The 16,671-nt window shown below is 39.7% G+C and overlaps 1 protein-coding gene and 1 long non-coding RNA gene across 3 annotated transcripts; one reads left to right on the forward strand and one right to left on the reverse strand.

Annotated features, from left to right (window-relative positions):
* The first annotated feature begins 673 nt into the window (after nt 1-673).
* LOC117830719 (KN motif and ankyrin repeat domain-containing protein 1-like) lies at nt 674-16,635 on the forward strand. 2 transcript variants are annotated; one of them, XR_004634825.1, is made up of 12 exons: nt 674-1,222; nt 4,399-4,502; nt 6,627-9,218; nt 10,227-10,358; nt 10,787-10,895; nt 10,970-11,143; nt 11,271-11,358; nt 11,948-12,167; nt 13,753-13,895; nt 14,735-14,939; nt 15,945-16,043; nt 16,146-16,155. XR_004634825.1 is itself a non-coding variant. In XM_034708970.1 (12 exons), exons 2-12 carry the CDS (start codon nt 4,466-4,468, stop codon nt 16,200-16,202), a joined length of 3,852 nt encoding a protein of 1,283 aa, XP_034564861.1. In that variant the 5' UTR covers nt 675-1,222; nt 4,399-4,465; the 3' UTR covers nt 16,203-16,635. The 2 variants fall into 2 exon arrangements, 1 of the variants encoding a protein (XP_034564861.1); XM_034708970.1 differs by having other exon boundaries at nt 675-1,222; nt 14,735-14,935; nt 16,146-16,635.
* LOC117830720 lies at nt 4,870-5,190 on the reverse strand. Its single transcript, XR_004634826.1, has 2 exons — nt 5,130-5,190; nt 4,870-5,028 (listed from the first exon to the last, which is right to left on the reverse strand). It is a non-coding gene; the product is annotated as an uncharacterized LOC117830720 (long non-coding RNA).
* Nucleotides 16,636-16,671: the final 36 nt, after the last annotated feature.

Raw genomic sequence — 16,671 nt, forward strand, 5'->3', positions numbered from 1 at the left:
AACACTAAAATATTAAACCATTAAAATGAAATAAGATGCTATACCTAAAAAAATAATATTAAAAAATAATAATATAAAGGGGCTGAAATTTGAACTAGATATTAAATAAATAGGAAGGTGGAATAAAACTGTTACATGAATAAAAGGTCAAAACTCAGTTAAAAGTGAGACTAAAAAGGTAGGTCTTGAGTTTGCTTAAATAAATAAGTAAACAAATAAATAAATAAAAAGTGACTAAAATGTGAACTATATTCAGCCTTCTGGGTCTTGCTAAATGTATTTCTCCAAAGTGTCCACACGATGTCACTGTGCAGTCTATCAGCTGATGATAAAATCAATCCTAATGCGCATGCTTTTCCCTGCATGTAACTCTACACTGGGCCTTGAATCTTTTTTCTTCTTCTGGTCCTCTGCAGAAATAACAGGGGCTTTATTATACATGTGAATGTTTACCAACTTCAGAACCTTTGTGCTGCAGGATGTAAGAGAGACAAACAAACTACTCTAACCATTTATTACTGTAAATGTGAGTGTAAAGGAAGCCTATCATTGAATCCAAATAGATGAGTAGTGTGGAAACATCTTGAAAATTCACATATCTAAATGTTGCTGATCATTAAAGTAGTTAAGGGTAATTCAAAATAAGAATAAAGTAGAATTAATGAGTGTATATTTGCTTTGTTAGTTAAAACATGATAAAGCATGACATACAAGAAAACCTAATTGCTGAGTGTATAATATCAGCCTATTGTCTATTCTATAGCATGCTGTTTAACAAGTCTTGTCTTGCAGAGAGGCCTTCATAAATCTAGAAGAAGGATGTCTCTCAAACAAAGGACCCAGTAATCATGTCGTCTTTATGCTGTGTAATCGATTCAGTAGAAGAAAAGACATCATCAATATTTCACAACGCACTTTTCATCACCTGACTCGCTCCCAGGAGCACCTGCTGTGCATGTTGACGGAGACACGCGCATGCGCAGTGACTGTCCTGTTCCTGAACCTGCTCTGAAAACTTTTTTTTTTGCCCCTCAGGAGTGACGATGCTGCAAAAAAGGGTTAAACACAAACGGGATATGCAGCAGATATAAACTCTCGAGCATGTGTGCAACTTTTACATGACTTATAAAAGAGAGTGATAAAGAAACTGTGAGACTTTCTCCTTAACTTCATCACTCGAGTTTGTTGTTGTTGTTGGCTCACATCCTCTCTTCCTGCGCAGGTAAGACGCATCTCATCAGCAGTGACTTTGCTCTCATATTTACAGCTGAAAACTTGAAATATTACATTAAACATTTAAAAAGTCAGGTTAGAGTTATTCTCCAGCATTATATCATGGTTGTAGTTTATTTTGTATTGTCTCAGCTCCACCACAAGGCGTCAGGATTAAGCAATATCCAACTTATTGTCACTTTGTTGACATTTCTTACACTATAGTTTTTCTTTTAATGTATAGTGTCTTATCCTTAAGTAATATATACCTGTTTTCCAATTAGATTCATGCATATTTAATTTAAAAAAATAAGGAATTCGTTGCTATATTGCATATATTAAACAAATACTTACCATGGCTCTCCTGTGCACTTTTTCAAAAAGGCCTTCATAACTTTGTAACATGTTATTATGCCCTGGACATCTTCTTATGAGTTCTCGTACTTTGGAGTTCCTTTATTTTTACATATGTACTGTATGTATGTATGTATGTATGTATGTATGTATGTATGTATGTATGTATGTATGTATGTTTGTTTGTGTGTATGTATGTATGTATGTATGTTTGTGTGTATGCATGTACATGTGTATACATGTGCATGTCTATGTATTTGTGTATGTATGTATATGTATGTGCATGTGTGTACATATGTATATGTATATGTGTATATGTGTATGAAAAAAGGGTTGGGATTACATTTATTATTATTATTGTTTACTTTCTGTGAAGCACTTTGTAACTCTGTTTAGAAAAGTGCTATATAAATAAAGTTTATTATATTATTATTATTAAATAGATAGGAGGGGTAGAAAAAAAATCTTGTTTATTGCTCTGAACTTAAATATAACTTTAATTTTTCAGTAATTTGACCCATTTAAAAAAAGCAAGTTATCTATAGTTTAACCTTTTTTCCCTATAAGGCCACAGACCGTATTCTTGTCTATACTGTAGCTAAAGTCAGCATATTATAATAATAATAATAACAACTTTATTTATATAGAACCTTTAAAAACAAATGTTTACAAAGTGCTTTGACAAACAAAGCATGGTTCGAATAACAAAGCAAACCATTAGACAGACAGGGAGGAGGATTTTTTAACAATGCAAAACAGAATACAACGTGGGGTTAAAAAGAATACATGTAAATTAAACAGAATGAAGTAGAGTGACAATAGACCAATAAATCATTGTTTAAGAGGTTTTCAAGGAAAAATAAATACAATAAATTAATATAATTAAATAAGTAAAAATGGAGTAGTAAATAAAAGCATGAAAAGGACAATAGAAGAGGATGACATCACATTGGGAAAATTAGAAAAAGTGAAAAGGGTAAATTAGGAACATTACAGTAATAAATGAAATAAATGAGTAAATGAAAACAATATTTGGAGCAGACTGCTGTTTTACATGTGATGATAACCTCCCAGTTACATCTCTAGTCAAACACTGCAAGGGAGGCAGAGCCTACATTTACATACATGAGTCATTTTTAGATGGATGAATAAAAACCTAAGGGGTCTGAACTCTGTTTGCCCTCTCTTTCTTATCTCGAAAATTATACCTGCCGTCAAGTATAATCCCAAATCTATCAGACTACCAATCAATATATCTTTAATTACAATACATTTAATGTACTTTGTTTTCCTGTGCTAAAGAGATAATTTCAGTTGTTTTCTTGGGATCTGACTTAAATCAGATGATCATAAGTCATAATGTATCCTGTCACCTCTGCAGGGAGACAGGGTGCAGGGTGCAGGGTGCAGGGTAGGTGTCAGACAGGGAGAGTGCTGAAAAAGCCTTTATTTTCATACCCCAAGGTGTAAAAGTCTCTTATGAGGACCACATTAATCACCAGAGAACACTATTTTTGTACGTACAGAACCAGATCCGGGACTAAGACCACCTCAAAGGTGCTGAAAACCTCCAATTGGCACTTTGAATGTAAGAAAATATGTGTAGCAGTGTCTGAGTCAGCAAAGCAATCCATTTTGGTTGGAACAATTAACACTGAGTCAAGTTTTTAAGGATGTTTACACTAATTAGTAGCTGGATGTGGTTTGCTTTAGTGTCTGCAGAAAATGCTCAGTCTTCAAAATATGCTCCTCATGTAAGCAGCAGAGCTCCAGTGTAGATCATCTTGCAGGGCATGCAACCGTACATGTATTTGAATCTCATGTATAAAAGTAACTCCTTTGTGCCTTCCTCTGTCTCTCCACCTTATTCATCTTCTTGTATCAGATTCTGTGTTTTTTTCGCTGCAAGCTTTTGTCTGCTTCCCTATGAAAAGTTTTCCCAAGTCACTCTGTATAATTCATCAAAGAGTCACAGAAATAGTTCTCCGGGTCACTGTGGCTGAATCTAAAGCAAACTTGCCAAACTTCTGGATTTATTGCCTGAAGCTTGGTGTCATGTTCTGCAGTTCACTCAGGCTTCAGATACAGAACATATTTTGAATGCCTCTTTGGAGACTGCGTGACTTAGATGCAGAGTATATGCACCAAATATTGACTTACAATCATATGCTTAATTTAAAGTATGTTAGATATGTATAATTAATTACGTTCACTGTGGGGGTCTGGTGGTAACACCGGGTCTAACAGCTGGAGGTTAATCCCTTTCTGGGTGGATGAGCATGTAATCCTGTTTACATTTAGTGACTATCTCACAGCTTGCTAACAACATTGAATGTGACAGCTGTGCATAAAAACATACTCTGTGTTCCATTTTCACAATCCCCGTCCCCACCTCAAACATTACTCCGCTAATAGTTTGCTTAACTTTTAAATGAAACATCGTTATGTACAAGAAACTGACACACATTTCAGACTGTGCATTCTTTGCTGAAATAAACCTCTTCAAAAAGCTCCACATGCTGAGAACAGAAGGTGCTTACTGATGAGAAAGTGATATGGCATTGCGATGTGGTGAGTCACTCTTATGCACTCAGGCTTTGCCTTTCGCTCACTGTACTTTTGCAGAATTAACTATAATATGTCATGGCCTGGTATTGCATTTCCTTTATGTAAGCAGCCTTGTAAGGTTAGCTGTTATCGACCGCTGGACCCTGGCTTTTGGAGGGAGACCGGAGGAGCGATGCTGCAGCAGAACCAAACGTGAACAGGGAAAGCTCATTTTTAAGATGTGCAACTTTATTTTGTATGCTAATTTTTGTCTTTGATTTGCAGACTTAGTCCAAGATCAAGCTGGATATAAAGGAAACTCTCTGTTATTGATGCTTCATGAGTTATATTCATGGCTCAAGGCAGCTACATCCTCAGAAACGTGTCAGGTAACTATTACATTTACTTTCCTGATAACTTAAAGTCTAGTTCTTGCTTAATTTGGGCTTCAGTGATTACATTTTTCTGTGTAATGCATGAAATATGTTTAGTATTGTGTGAAGAAGTATTGTGATTTTCGTGACAGACAGATGTGCAGAGAGACAATTAACAACATTATACACAACACATGACTCCAAACAGCAGAATAACTAATAGAAAGTATACTGGTAGAGAGTTGATGGTATTGCAACAAAGTTCAGATGACTATTGTAAGATAATGATAATAATAATAATAATATGGTAGTAGTAATGGTGTGACAGTTAGAAAACCAGATGCAACAGTGTGGACTCAAAAGCACAGCCGGAGGCAGAGGATGGAGTTCAGTGAATTTATTGTATGGAACAAAGGGAGCGGGGAAGGGATCCAGGGTCCAAGGCGTGAGGACTAGAGGTGGAGGCTGGTGAATAAATCCAGGTAGAGAGTGAGGCAGTGTGGCAGCGATAGGGAAAAAGCACTGGGGGCTCATGGAGGCACTGGAGAAACAGAGACAGCAGGGTTAGTCACAGGTAAAATGCACAAAGCTGGAACACTGAATAGCAAACTAGCAAATTCACAAGAGAACAGGCCAACATACCACTTCAGATGCAGGAATAATCTGGCACTAGAGAAGCCTCCCAGCAGGGCTTAAATGCAGGTGGTGATTGCAGAGATCAGGTGCAGGTGTGAAGGTGTGAAGGTGCAGGTGTGGGAGGAGCAGCCCAATCTCTGAGAGAAGGAGAGAGACTCCACAAAAGAAACCAACTAAAAAGCCACAAACATGTTGCAATCATCACAAATGGATCTTGGAGCGATTGGAAAATTGTCAGTTCAAAATTGAGGGAGTAAGAGAAAGAAATAAGCAAAAATAAATACAAATAAAAATATATAAATAAATAAATTGAAGGGGAGAGATATAGGAAAAACAAAGAAGTACATAAAAAAATAAAAGTAAAACATTCCTAGTTTGAATCCCACAGCTGGGGGTTAGGGGTCTTTCTATTTGGAGTTTGCATGCATGGGTTCCCTCCAGGTGCACTGGCATCCTGACCCACAGCCCAAATACATGCTCGCAGCTCGATAGGTTAATAGGTGGTTCTAAATAGCTCTTAAGTGTGTGAATGAATGGTTCCTTGTCTCTACTTATCAGCCCTGTGATTAAGCGGCGACCTGTCCAGGGTGTACTCAGCCTCTTGCTCAATAAAATCTGGGATCCACTCCAGCCCTCTGCCCCCCCCTGAATGGGAGAAGCTGTATTGATAATGTGTGGATAGAGATATCATGGAAATAAAGCTAAATATTTAACAAGAGAATATTTCAGACAACTTAACACACATTCCTTTCTACTTTAGTGCTCAAAATGTAACATCAGAAAATAATTAACAAGTCTGATAAATTGAAATCCTATTGTGTAAGGTAGTTGTTGTTTGTTCACTGGCTGAAATACTTGGAGGATGTCTGTGGTTGGGAGAACCTGCCAAGGCCTTGGTCAGGCGTTTAGAGGGAAAGTTGCAGAGTAATTATAGAGTGGGTTCAGTCTATGTAGAGAGACATAGCATTTGGAGAAAAGTGACTACTGAAAACAGACTGGTACATCCTCCTCTGTCCCTCCTCTTCTTGTGGGACAGGCTCAGAGAGTTTAAAGTCAAAAACACTTTGAGCTTACAGAAAGAAGGATTTTGACTTGAGTAGAAACGGTTGCGGATGAGCGTATAACACTGAGGTAAGACAAGATGAACTGTTAAGGCAGAAAGTAGATAGCATGAAGTGGTATGAGACACTATTTATTGAAATTTGTTGTGTTTTTCTGTCTGATATTTAAAATCCTAAAATGTAAAAATCATTTAAAATTCTACTTTTGCATTTGTCTGTCTGAAATTTCATATTAAGGTTGATAACTAGTGTTAGCCTTGAATCAAAGCATGGGAAAAATACCATTTGATGAATTGTATTACTTGTAACCAGGGAGAAATTTGGATGAATTCCAATATGGTGTATATTTACAATTGACCTTTCTTACAGCCCAGTGTTTGGACCATATTGTAAATTCCTGCAACAGCAACAAAGGATGACTATACTACTGTTGGTCTTATAGGTCCAAGCACTGAAGAGTGTACCCCTAACTACCTGGGGCCTGACTACAGTTTCCAGTCAAACGTGGACTACCTAAAGTGTGTGGACAATTTCCAAAACGGCACCACCATTAAGCGGCTAAGCCTTAAGAGAAGGCCCAGAGTGGCCGTCAATCATGTGGAAAAACCACCGACTGGCATCTCGACAAGCCAGTGGCATTCAGCCGAATCTTTGTCATCATCCAGCAGTGATGATACAAGACTACTGGGAATGTCCTCTACGACCAGAGGGCGACCTCCTCTTCCTCCACCACATGGTTCCTCATTGGACCACAAGCTCTCAAGGAATGAAGGGCCAGCAGCATCCTCTCAGATGCTTCCTGAGTCCAAACCTCAGCCTGCTGCAAGATCTCTTAATTTACAAAGACAAAGCCCTGTGGTGGAGCAGACCATAGTGGAGACCCACAGTCCTGTGGATCAGGAGATGCCAAGCCCGCTTCCACCTCAGCCGTATCCCCGTCGACGACTGGCCAGCTTTGGAGGGGTAAGCTCCCCTGGGTCGCTTTCTCCTTTCACTGGCTTGGGTGCATATAATCAGAACAACAATGGGAACAAGCCTACTGGCACAGGAAGTGATATGCACATCCATCTTAGCTCATCTATGGGTGGTAGAGGAAGCACAGGATGCCTCAGGTTAAGTCCACAGAGCTCTGGTAGATCCACCCCAGTTACAAGTCTTGGCAGCCAGTTGCACCTGCAGCATGTCCGTGACCAGATGGTGGTCGCTCTGCAGAGGCTGAAGGAGCTTGAGGAGCAGGTGAAACTCATCCCCATCCTCCAGGTTAAAATATCAGTCCTCCAGGAGGAGAAGCGGCAGCTGGTCTCCCAGGTCAAAAACCTGAGTGACAATGATGAGGACCTGCCTGAAGACATCTGGAAGAGGGGGTATAGCATGGAGAGATCTGACACGGAGAACAAGTTGAATACAGAGGATAGGCTGGAAGAAATGGCAAAAACAGTCTGCTCTGAATTCAAGGAGTTCAGGCAACTGACCAAAGAGATGCAAGCATTGGAATCCACCATCAAGGGTGAACATTTGCAAGCATGTCATGGAATATACCGCAGCCCTTTGCATGATAAGGCCTTTAAGTCTGTAGGAGTTGGGACTGATGATACAACTTTGTCTAAAGCCACAAAAGAAAGCAAATATACACACACTGATCAAGTACAAATGAGGTCCATGGGAACAGAAGTTTCTGAAGTTAATCTTGGAATCTACAGGGAACGTGAGGCCGAGTTTGACACCCAACAACTGATCATCGGGGCCTTGAAGGAGAGAATTTGTCTCTTAGAAGCAGAGTTGAAAGAATCCGCTCTCCAGACAGAGATGAGCCGTCTGAAACTCGAGCTCCAGGCTGCAGGAGCCAGGAACAGAGCTGATAAAGCTTCCTGTGCTCGGCCATCCACTGTTAGCATAGGCATCGAGGCAAGGCCCCACACCACCAGCCAGGGAGTGGGTAATCACACGGAGGTCCGAGATGCCAGCACAGGGGAGGTAACAGAGGTGAAGTCTGTGGGAGTATCTTGTTGTGGGCCTGCTTTGAAGAATGTTTGCACAGGACCAGATGAGCCAATGAGCCACTGGGAGTTCAGGGAGCGAGTGAAGACGATGGAAAAAGGCGTAGGGATCCAAGTTCTTACAAACACACAAGGAGTTGGGATGGAGGTAGTATTCTGTGATGCAGAAACCAACACTGAGGTTCCCGTGGAGAATCTGCGGTCTCAGAAAAGAAAGATTAAGAGTCGTTCAGTGGCTTGTGGTGACTGTTCGGTGGATGTTGTCATCTGTGAAGCGAAGGAAGTGGTTTCTCAAGGCATTGCTACAGACAGAGTCAGAGGAGTGGATCTGGGAATCATGGCATCACCTCAGACAACTTCTCAGCGTACCAACACCGTGTCCAGTTCAGTGTCTCGTTTCACCAACACCAGGCATGCCTTCAACGCTGACTCCAGCACTAATACTATCCTGAATACCCAAGACAAGCACACCAACACTACTCAGACATCAACCAGGACAGTGTCAGTGGGGAACAGGGTCAAAGATGTCAAAAACAGCCCAGAGATGCGCACAATTGGTGTAGGAACTGTCAATCTGCTGGAAGGTGCCTTAAAACAAACACCAGGGACACTCACCAAAGTTACTCGTGACACTGGTGTCGGATTAACCAACATAAATGATAACTTCCTTGTCGGGCTGAAGACACGAAACATGGCTTCTGGACCATCCCATCTACCCGACCCCATCAGGACGAGGAGCATCGGTGTCGGGGAAGGGAGGATACGAGACTTTTCGGTTCCACCGACTAAACTTGGCCAGATGTTCCAGCAGTCCCCACAGTCTAAGTGGGAACCAGAGCTTAACCATTACATAGAGAAGATGCAGTGGCTCCTCAGAGAGCATGGAGACCTCCTCACAGATGACTGCACTCCAGAGAGGGAAGGGTTTGTCCAACAGCATAGTAGCCAAGGGAGTGCAAGTTCTAAGAGGCCCTGTGTGCAGAAAGCTGCAGCCCAAGAAGGACCAGGAGACCATGCTGGAGAACCTCAGCCACTAGGTAAAGCAATAGAGGTTTCACAAGCATTAAAGGCACCTTGTTGTACAGGGTCACTAAGAAGAAATTTTAATTATAAAATCCGGACACTCCAATTGTAAATTTAAAAAAATTTAGATTTCTCTCACTTACTGTTTTTTTTAATCTTAAAATATGGTTAAAGGGGGGCGCTGGTGGCCTAGCGGTCTAAGCGCCCCACATATAGAGGCTACAGTCCTTGTCGCAGGGGTTGCCAGTTCGATTCCTGGCCGCAACCATTTCCTGCATGTCTTCCCCCACTCTCTACTCCCCACATTTCCTGTCTCTCTTCAGCTGTCCTATCGAATAAAGGTGAAAAAGCCCCAAAAAATACAACTTAAAAAAATATTTATATATATAAAACCAAAATCCTCTTTCAAAAACTTTTTTTCAGTGAAAACACGTTTTTGAAAAGTTATATTAGTTGGAAAAAGTTACCTTGAGTCGATTTTTCAGAGGTACTTTTTAAGTTCTTTTAAAGGTTCTTGTCCTTTCTTAAATTTTCCTCCCAAAAAATTCTAAATTACTACTTTTGTTGTGAAAATATTTTCTTGATTTAAAAAAAAAAGGGTAACACAGGATGGCTCTGTCACACATAATAGAAAAAAAGTTTTGTTGTAATACTCAAGTTGCCCACAAGAGGCAGAAGCGCACCACTTATCCATGTAACAAATGGGACAGGATGCAGTCTTCTTCCTTTGTTTCCCCCAGTAAGAATAATTACCAGTATGTGTTATGTATTAACACTTGATCCCCAAGCCTCAGTCAGTAGAAGGGATGAAATAAAAATCCTCAGTTATCATATCATCAATATGCTGCAAACAATCCATTCATTAATTACATATCTTTTCAGTAGTGCCGCATGTGGCAAGAAGAGAACCCCACTTGGTGGCTTTAATGTTTGATTATTCTCATGTGATAAAAATAAACTACATTTTGAATGTTGTTCTCTTACTATTCAAAACTCTCACAACACCCTGTTTTTTGTTGCAGTCACTAGAGATTACCCGTCCAAACTTACAGCGGACTCCTCCGAGAGTGACAAAGAAATCTGCCAACGAGATGGAAATGATGTGAAAAGAATGATACAGATGTTAGAGCAACAGGCATCCTCAGCTCTGCAAGGTAAACATGAGTGTCAGTATAATGGGGTAGAATAACAGTGTGTAAATGCAGTCCGGTTTAAAAATACTTCACTCTCTATAGACAACTCCCTAGCGCTAGTTTAACTTGTGTGAGGTTTAGAGGAAGTGGCTTCCTCCGGCTTGGCACGTTGGCTTTTGTTAGGGGATACACACTCGCAATGTTTGGAATGAAATCTGGTTTTGGAGGGCGTCTCGTACCACATACCAGTTTGTGGCTGAGGGTCTAAAATGGAATAGCTGCGTAGGAGGGGCTGGTGTCAGAGAGAGCTTTCTCATTTGGAATGAAGCCCTTTGGATTCGAAAGGAATTTGTTAAGTGGCACAAACATAGCAGATGACACAAAGCTAAATCAGACAAGTATGATATAAGTCAAGAATTTGAGGCATGTGCTGCTTTGTTTTCTTGTAGAAAAGTCGACCAACGCCGCTGTCCTGCGGCCTGCGAGAAAGAAATCAAATGGGGACCAAGGCTGCAGCAGCAACAGGAAGAATATGAAGTTTATGGGGGTGACAACAGGGTAACAATCTCATGTTTTAACAAATTATTTCCAAAATGAGTCAACATTGTATTAACGTTTGTGTTTTGCCTCAGATTGGATCCTGTGTCATTTTACGGGCTCCCTCTGAGTGAGAACTCTGAGGAGGTTGGCAAGAAAGTAAACAAGAAAATCAAGGATGCTTCTAAGGATGGAGCACAATCAAGAAAGGGCAAAAGTGGCTCCAACAAGGGATCCAAAGGTTCAACAAGATCACAACTACAACAAAGGTAAGTGTCCAGAAGTGTCCAGAGAAATCAGTTGAGACCAATCAATCTAGATATTTTACTATGTGAGTCCAATGTTAGAGGGTTTACTTTGTCACTTTAATAACCTGTTGTACTTTATTCCTTCCAGGTGCAGGTTGAGTGAGAAGATGTTTTCTGCCTGTCAAGCCTTAAAGAAGCACCTGAGTGATGAGACGACTTTACCCGACAGAGAATTGGTATGTTTTGCCTGCTTTATCCACTGTGACAACCAAGGTCACTGTGTCTGCAAATGCATGTGTGTGCATGTGCATGTGTGTGTGTGTGTGTGTGCACGTTTAATAGTATGTCAGTGTATGGGTGTGGAGAGATGGGTGTGTTCAAGTATGTCATTTAAAACTAAATGACTTCGGCATTGGGACGGCTAAGCACAGGAATGTGTCGGCTCTGTAATTTTCTGTCATTGTCTTTTGTCTTCATCTTGAAAACAATGGTTTTTGGAGGCGGGAGAGGCTTCTCACAAGAAGTACAAGAAAAAATAAGAAAAAGGGACTGTAAGAGTTTGATAATGATACCTGAAATGCTAACAGAGCTCTCACTTTTATGGATTTATTGAAAATAGATTCCATTGCGACATTGTCAGTGTTTACTTTCTCAAGCTCTTTGTCTGTTCTTTTGTTCACATCTGTAATTGCAAAACGTTCTTATGTATTTCAAAGCAGTGGTTGAAATTGCTCCGGCAACTCGCAAGGTATTTCTGTTCATGCATATCAAACAAACATTCTCTAAACTGTCTCCTGTGTGTTTGTGTCCTCTGTCCCCTCGCAGCACGACTGTCTGCAAACACTGCAGCAGGATTGGTTCTCCGTGTCCAGTCACAAGTCAGCCGCCCCCGACACTGTGGAAGATTACTTGTCCACGTTTCGGGTCATTGCACCATCAGTATTGCAGCATATATCTAATATGGCTGACAGCAATGGAAACACAGCTCTGCACTACACCGTGTCTCACTCCAATTTTGGCATTGTAAAGAAATTGCTTGATGCAGGTACGGTGTGGTTTTCTAAACAGCGTTCTCTCAGACTCCTGTTTCGTGTCCGTGCATCCCGAAAACAAAGATGTAGACGCAGCATACGACATCTTCATTTTTAGCCCTCTGTGTCCCAGAAGTTAATCAATATATCTGATATATCTGATGAAATAAAAGGGCTCAAGCTTTTATTTCTTATCTAGACATGAAGACTTTGATTACATATAAACAGACAGGCAAAGTAAACTACTTTCAGAACATCTCTGTTATTATATCTGAAAAAATCATTGATTGATGCTTTGAGGCTGAGAGACTTCCCTGCCTTCTTGTTGTTATATATGCAGAGGTTTAGCACTACAACATGCTTTTTAAGGCGTTTTTCGACCACAGGGACTTTACCCCTGAACTACTTGTGTTTCGACTGGTGGACCCAGGGTCTAAATTCAGTTCAGGGGTAGTTAATCTCCCCCCTGAAAAGCCCCTGCTTTGGGGTAGTACTTTTCAAAGGTCCCGGGACTTTCAGGAGGTTGGGCCGGCAATGCTGGACATGTCTGATTGGTAGATTAACCGCTGTGTTTTTAATCCACCCACCGTCCACGATAACATCACACACATCTGTGATTCACTTCTCTTTCTTTCATTAGCTTTTATTTGTTTTATATTTTTTGTATGTGTGTGTACTTTTCAAAAGAAGAAGCTGTGATTCACTTGATTTAGCAGCTTGTAACAGTAGTCTTCTCTCAGCCCACCGTGAATGCGTCTCTCCCGGTGTTACGGTTTTAAAAGTAACCCTGTAAACTGGAGACCTTCAGCTGAACGTGTCAGTGTTTGTGGAGTTTACACAGCTGTTGAAACACAGAGGGAGTTCCTGGGAATGCAGACTAGTTTAGTTTTTATTTAGATTTCAAAATATCCTAATCAGATATTTAATGATCGTCTAAAGATGTTAATGAGGGATGCATCCGGCTGAAAGTCGGTAGTTAACAGGGTCGCTGTTTAAACCAAAACACCGGCCGATCTCTGCCCAACTTTTTGAGTTAAAAAGGATTTTAAAGCCGTGTTGAAACGTCTTTGCGACACTTATCTCCTCTCTGTTGTGAATCCATCTGTGATGCAACATAGAACGTTGTATTGATGATATTTTGAGCGAGGCTAAATGTGTTTGCATCATTGCATCAGCTTAATTTAAAACAGTAACATTTTTCATGTCTGCAGATCGACACAAAATGAAACATTTATTTGACATTTTTCCCAGAAAACTTGGCTCAATCAGTACAAGTGAAGAAAGTTTGCTTTTACATTGATGCTAATGAATCCAAAAGATGTAATCAATTTCAATTTCAATTTGCTTTATTGGCATGAACAAAGACATGTTGTTGCCAAAGCACATAAGATTCATACACATACATTACATATATATTCATTACAAATTAAATATATTACATGTTTTATACGCATTAATGAACAATGGTGTCACCTATTCAGCACACTTGATGCAGTATGCTCATAAAACCTTCACCTAAAATCAAATATTATGGGATGGTGCGTCCCTCAGGCTGTGACAGGCCATCTCTCAACATTTTCTCCTTTTTCTTGACTACAGAGGTGTGTAACGTGAATCAGCAGAACAAAGCCGGTTACACGCCCATCATGCTGGCTGCACTCGCAGCTGTGGAGAATCCAGACAACATGAAAGTTGTTGAGCAGCTCTTCTCTAAAGGAGACGTCAATGCAAAAGCCATCCAGGTCAGTGTGTCCTCTTCTTCTCTGAACTGTGTCCACATGTTGCTGTGGATACTACATACACATAAAAATGTTCTTTTTGTTTCACTTCTTTTGTCTAATGTCACCTCATTTGTACATATTTCATTGATGTAACGTTTCTTTATTATTACAAGTTATTTTTAAAGCAGTTCAGCTTCAGTTCTCGGTCTCATTCATAACCCTCTGATGTGATATTATTAAAGGTTATTTAATGCAGGACTGTATGTGCACTCCCACATGAACCTTGAATCCAAGAATTGTTCTGAAACTTAAAGAAGTGATGTATCTATTCTCCTTTTGAACATTTTTCCTTTAATGCCCCTCATTAAAATCTCAATATAAGTTATATAATTATCTCTTAGTCCAAGAAAAACATTTACAAAGGAGTTTTCTTTCAAAGACTTCCCCCAAAGCCAAACCCTGATTAATAGTCAGTCATTATTTATGTGTTATTCAGAGTTAAGACTATAGGAAAAATGTTGTTTTTGCATGATTTGTTTAACACTACACTGCCAAAAAGACTAGAAATTATGAACTAGAAATGATTGTATAATTTAGTTAAATTGCCTCAGCTATTCACCTGTAATTATTAAAAAAATTGCACAGATCTTTTAAGGAAAATTACTAGATGAGTATTAGTGAATTCCTGATGCTTCATGGGATAGAAATATTTAGTGTTTGTTTTAAAATGCAGAAAGAATGAAGAAAGTTTGAGCTGATTAAATCCAATAACAACCTCCTCCCTCTACTTGAATTTGACGTGTAGACTCAGCATCTTTAACCCTCATTCTCTGTGTTTGACTCGTACCCTCGCTCTCCAGGCGGGTCAGACTGCTCTGATGCTGGCTGTGAGCCACGGCAGGATGGACATGGTGCAGGCTCTCCTGACACAGGGGGCGCAGGTCAACCTCCAAGACGACGAGGGCTCCACGGCGCTGATGTGCGCATGCGAGCACGGCCACACCGAGATTGTTCGACTCCTGCTGGCACAGCCGGACTGCGATGCCTCTCTGACTGACAGTGTATGTGAGTCACTGCTGCCACTTTGTGCAGATTGTGTGAGCCTGATCGTTTCAAGCTGTGAAGCTAAAGCACTCTAACCTTCTCTCACATTTTGTCGCACAAAGGCACAAAGCATAGGCACAAAGTAAACCTTTGTGAAAGTGCATCCATTCAGTATGTCAAGGTATAGACACTGTGGGTAATTATCATGCACCATAGGATTTTTCATCTGCAGGGGTACATAATTCACTTCAGTTCAAATCCAATATCTTTTAGGGGCAATTGCTTCTGAGCAAATTATACAACCCCAATTCCAAAAAAGTTAGGACACTGTGTGAAATGTTCATAAAAACAGAAATTGATGGTTTGCTGGGACTGTTGGCAGGTCATGAGGATCTACTACATAGCCATACTGTTGTAATATGTACAGAATGTGGTTTTGCATCTTCATAAGATAAGTTAAGATATTACTTTATTGATCCCCAAGGGGAAATTAGGTTGTTGCAGCAACCCAGACATGAGTACAATCAAGAATAAGTTTCAATAATTCAAATTAAGCAGATAAATAAAGGTAGAATAATAAATTAAGATGTGTACAAATGTTACAAATGATGTAAATAGTGGTAATTACAGGCAGTATTAAAAATGGTTCAGTAGTGACAGGTTGACATGGTGTGATTATGGTTTGGTTATGACAGATTAAGCAATATAATAAATAAATATGGGTATATGATATGACTGTAAGTTGTAGTAAACAATAATAATGTAATATAACATAATATAATATAACAATAATAATTATATAATATACTGTAATATGCAACTTGCTGAAATATATAAGGTCTTATGTCGATCCAAACCTTGTATATATTGTTCAGCATTACTGATGCCTTCCCAGATGTGTAAGCCACCCATACCATGGCATCAGATTCAAAATGAGCATTTCTCTTTCATTTAAAAATAACTTTTTTCAGCTTCACAATTTGATATGTTGTCCATCATAATGTGTAGAAATGTGTGTGTTAACAGGATGAAAGCACAGCCCTGTCCATCGCTCTGGAGGCGGGACATCATGACATTGCAGTGCTCCTATACGCACACACCAACTTCTCCAAAGGACAGACAGGGGTATGTTGGTACCTAAAATACTTTAATTATGTGTATATGTTAGTAATTTTAAAGCAGTTAAATAATGTTTGTCCTCTCTGTGCCTGTTTGTGTCTTTTTCAGGCTGCTGCTCGTCACCGGTCTCTGTCCTCCTCTGGTGGTAGAAGTGTCTCTGAGTGAGCTGATGTCCCAGAGACACTGCATGAGGCTTTCAGATGACGTGATTTAGTGACAGTGCAACACAGAATGGACAGAATCCATTTTACACTTTAAGTTAGACACAGAGTTTTTCAGGTTGAAGGCATTTAAAAGAAGAATCTGCATTACATTGCATCCACTGCACATGTCATAGTATGCTACCTATTCAAGTTCATTAAGGCTGAATGTATATATTAATGTAATATTGTATCCTGCAGCCATATATTCAATCACTTATATCATTATGAGTTTATTTTTGTGAATAATATTTAAAGTCTATATTTATAGTTGCTGAAATTAAGGAAGAAATAAAATAAAAATATACATTAGCATCATTGCATGGCATTGCATCGCTGTTATATTAGCAAATATGTTACCTAATATAACATTTTTCCTGAATAGCTATTAGCCAAAAGTTGAAGTCTTTTGAAGATTTTGTTGTTTTAACAAT

The sequence above is a fragment of the Notolabrus celidotus genome, chromosome 19, assembly GCF_009762535.1.
Source record: "Notolabrus celidotus isolate fNotCel1 chromosome 19, fNotCel1.pri, whole genome shotgun sequence".
NCBI classification, from domain to species: domain Eukaryota; kingdom Metazoa; phylum Chordata; class Actinopteri; order Labriformes; family Labridae; genus Notolabrus; species Notolabrus celidotus.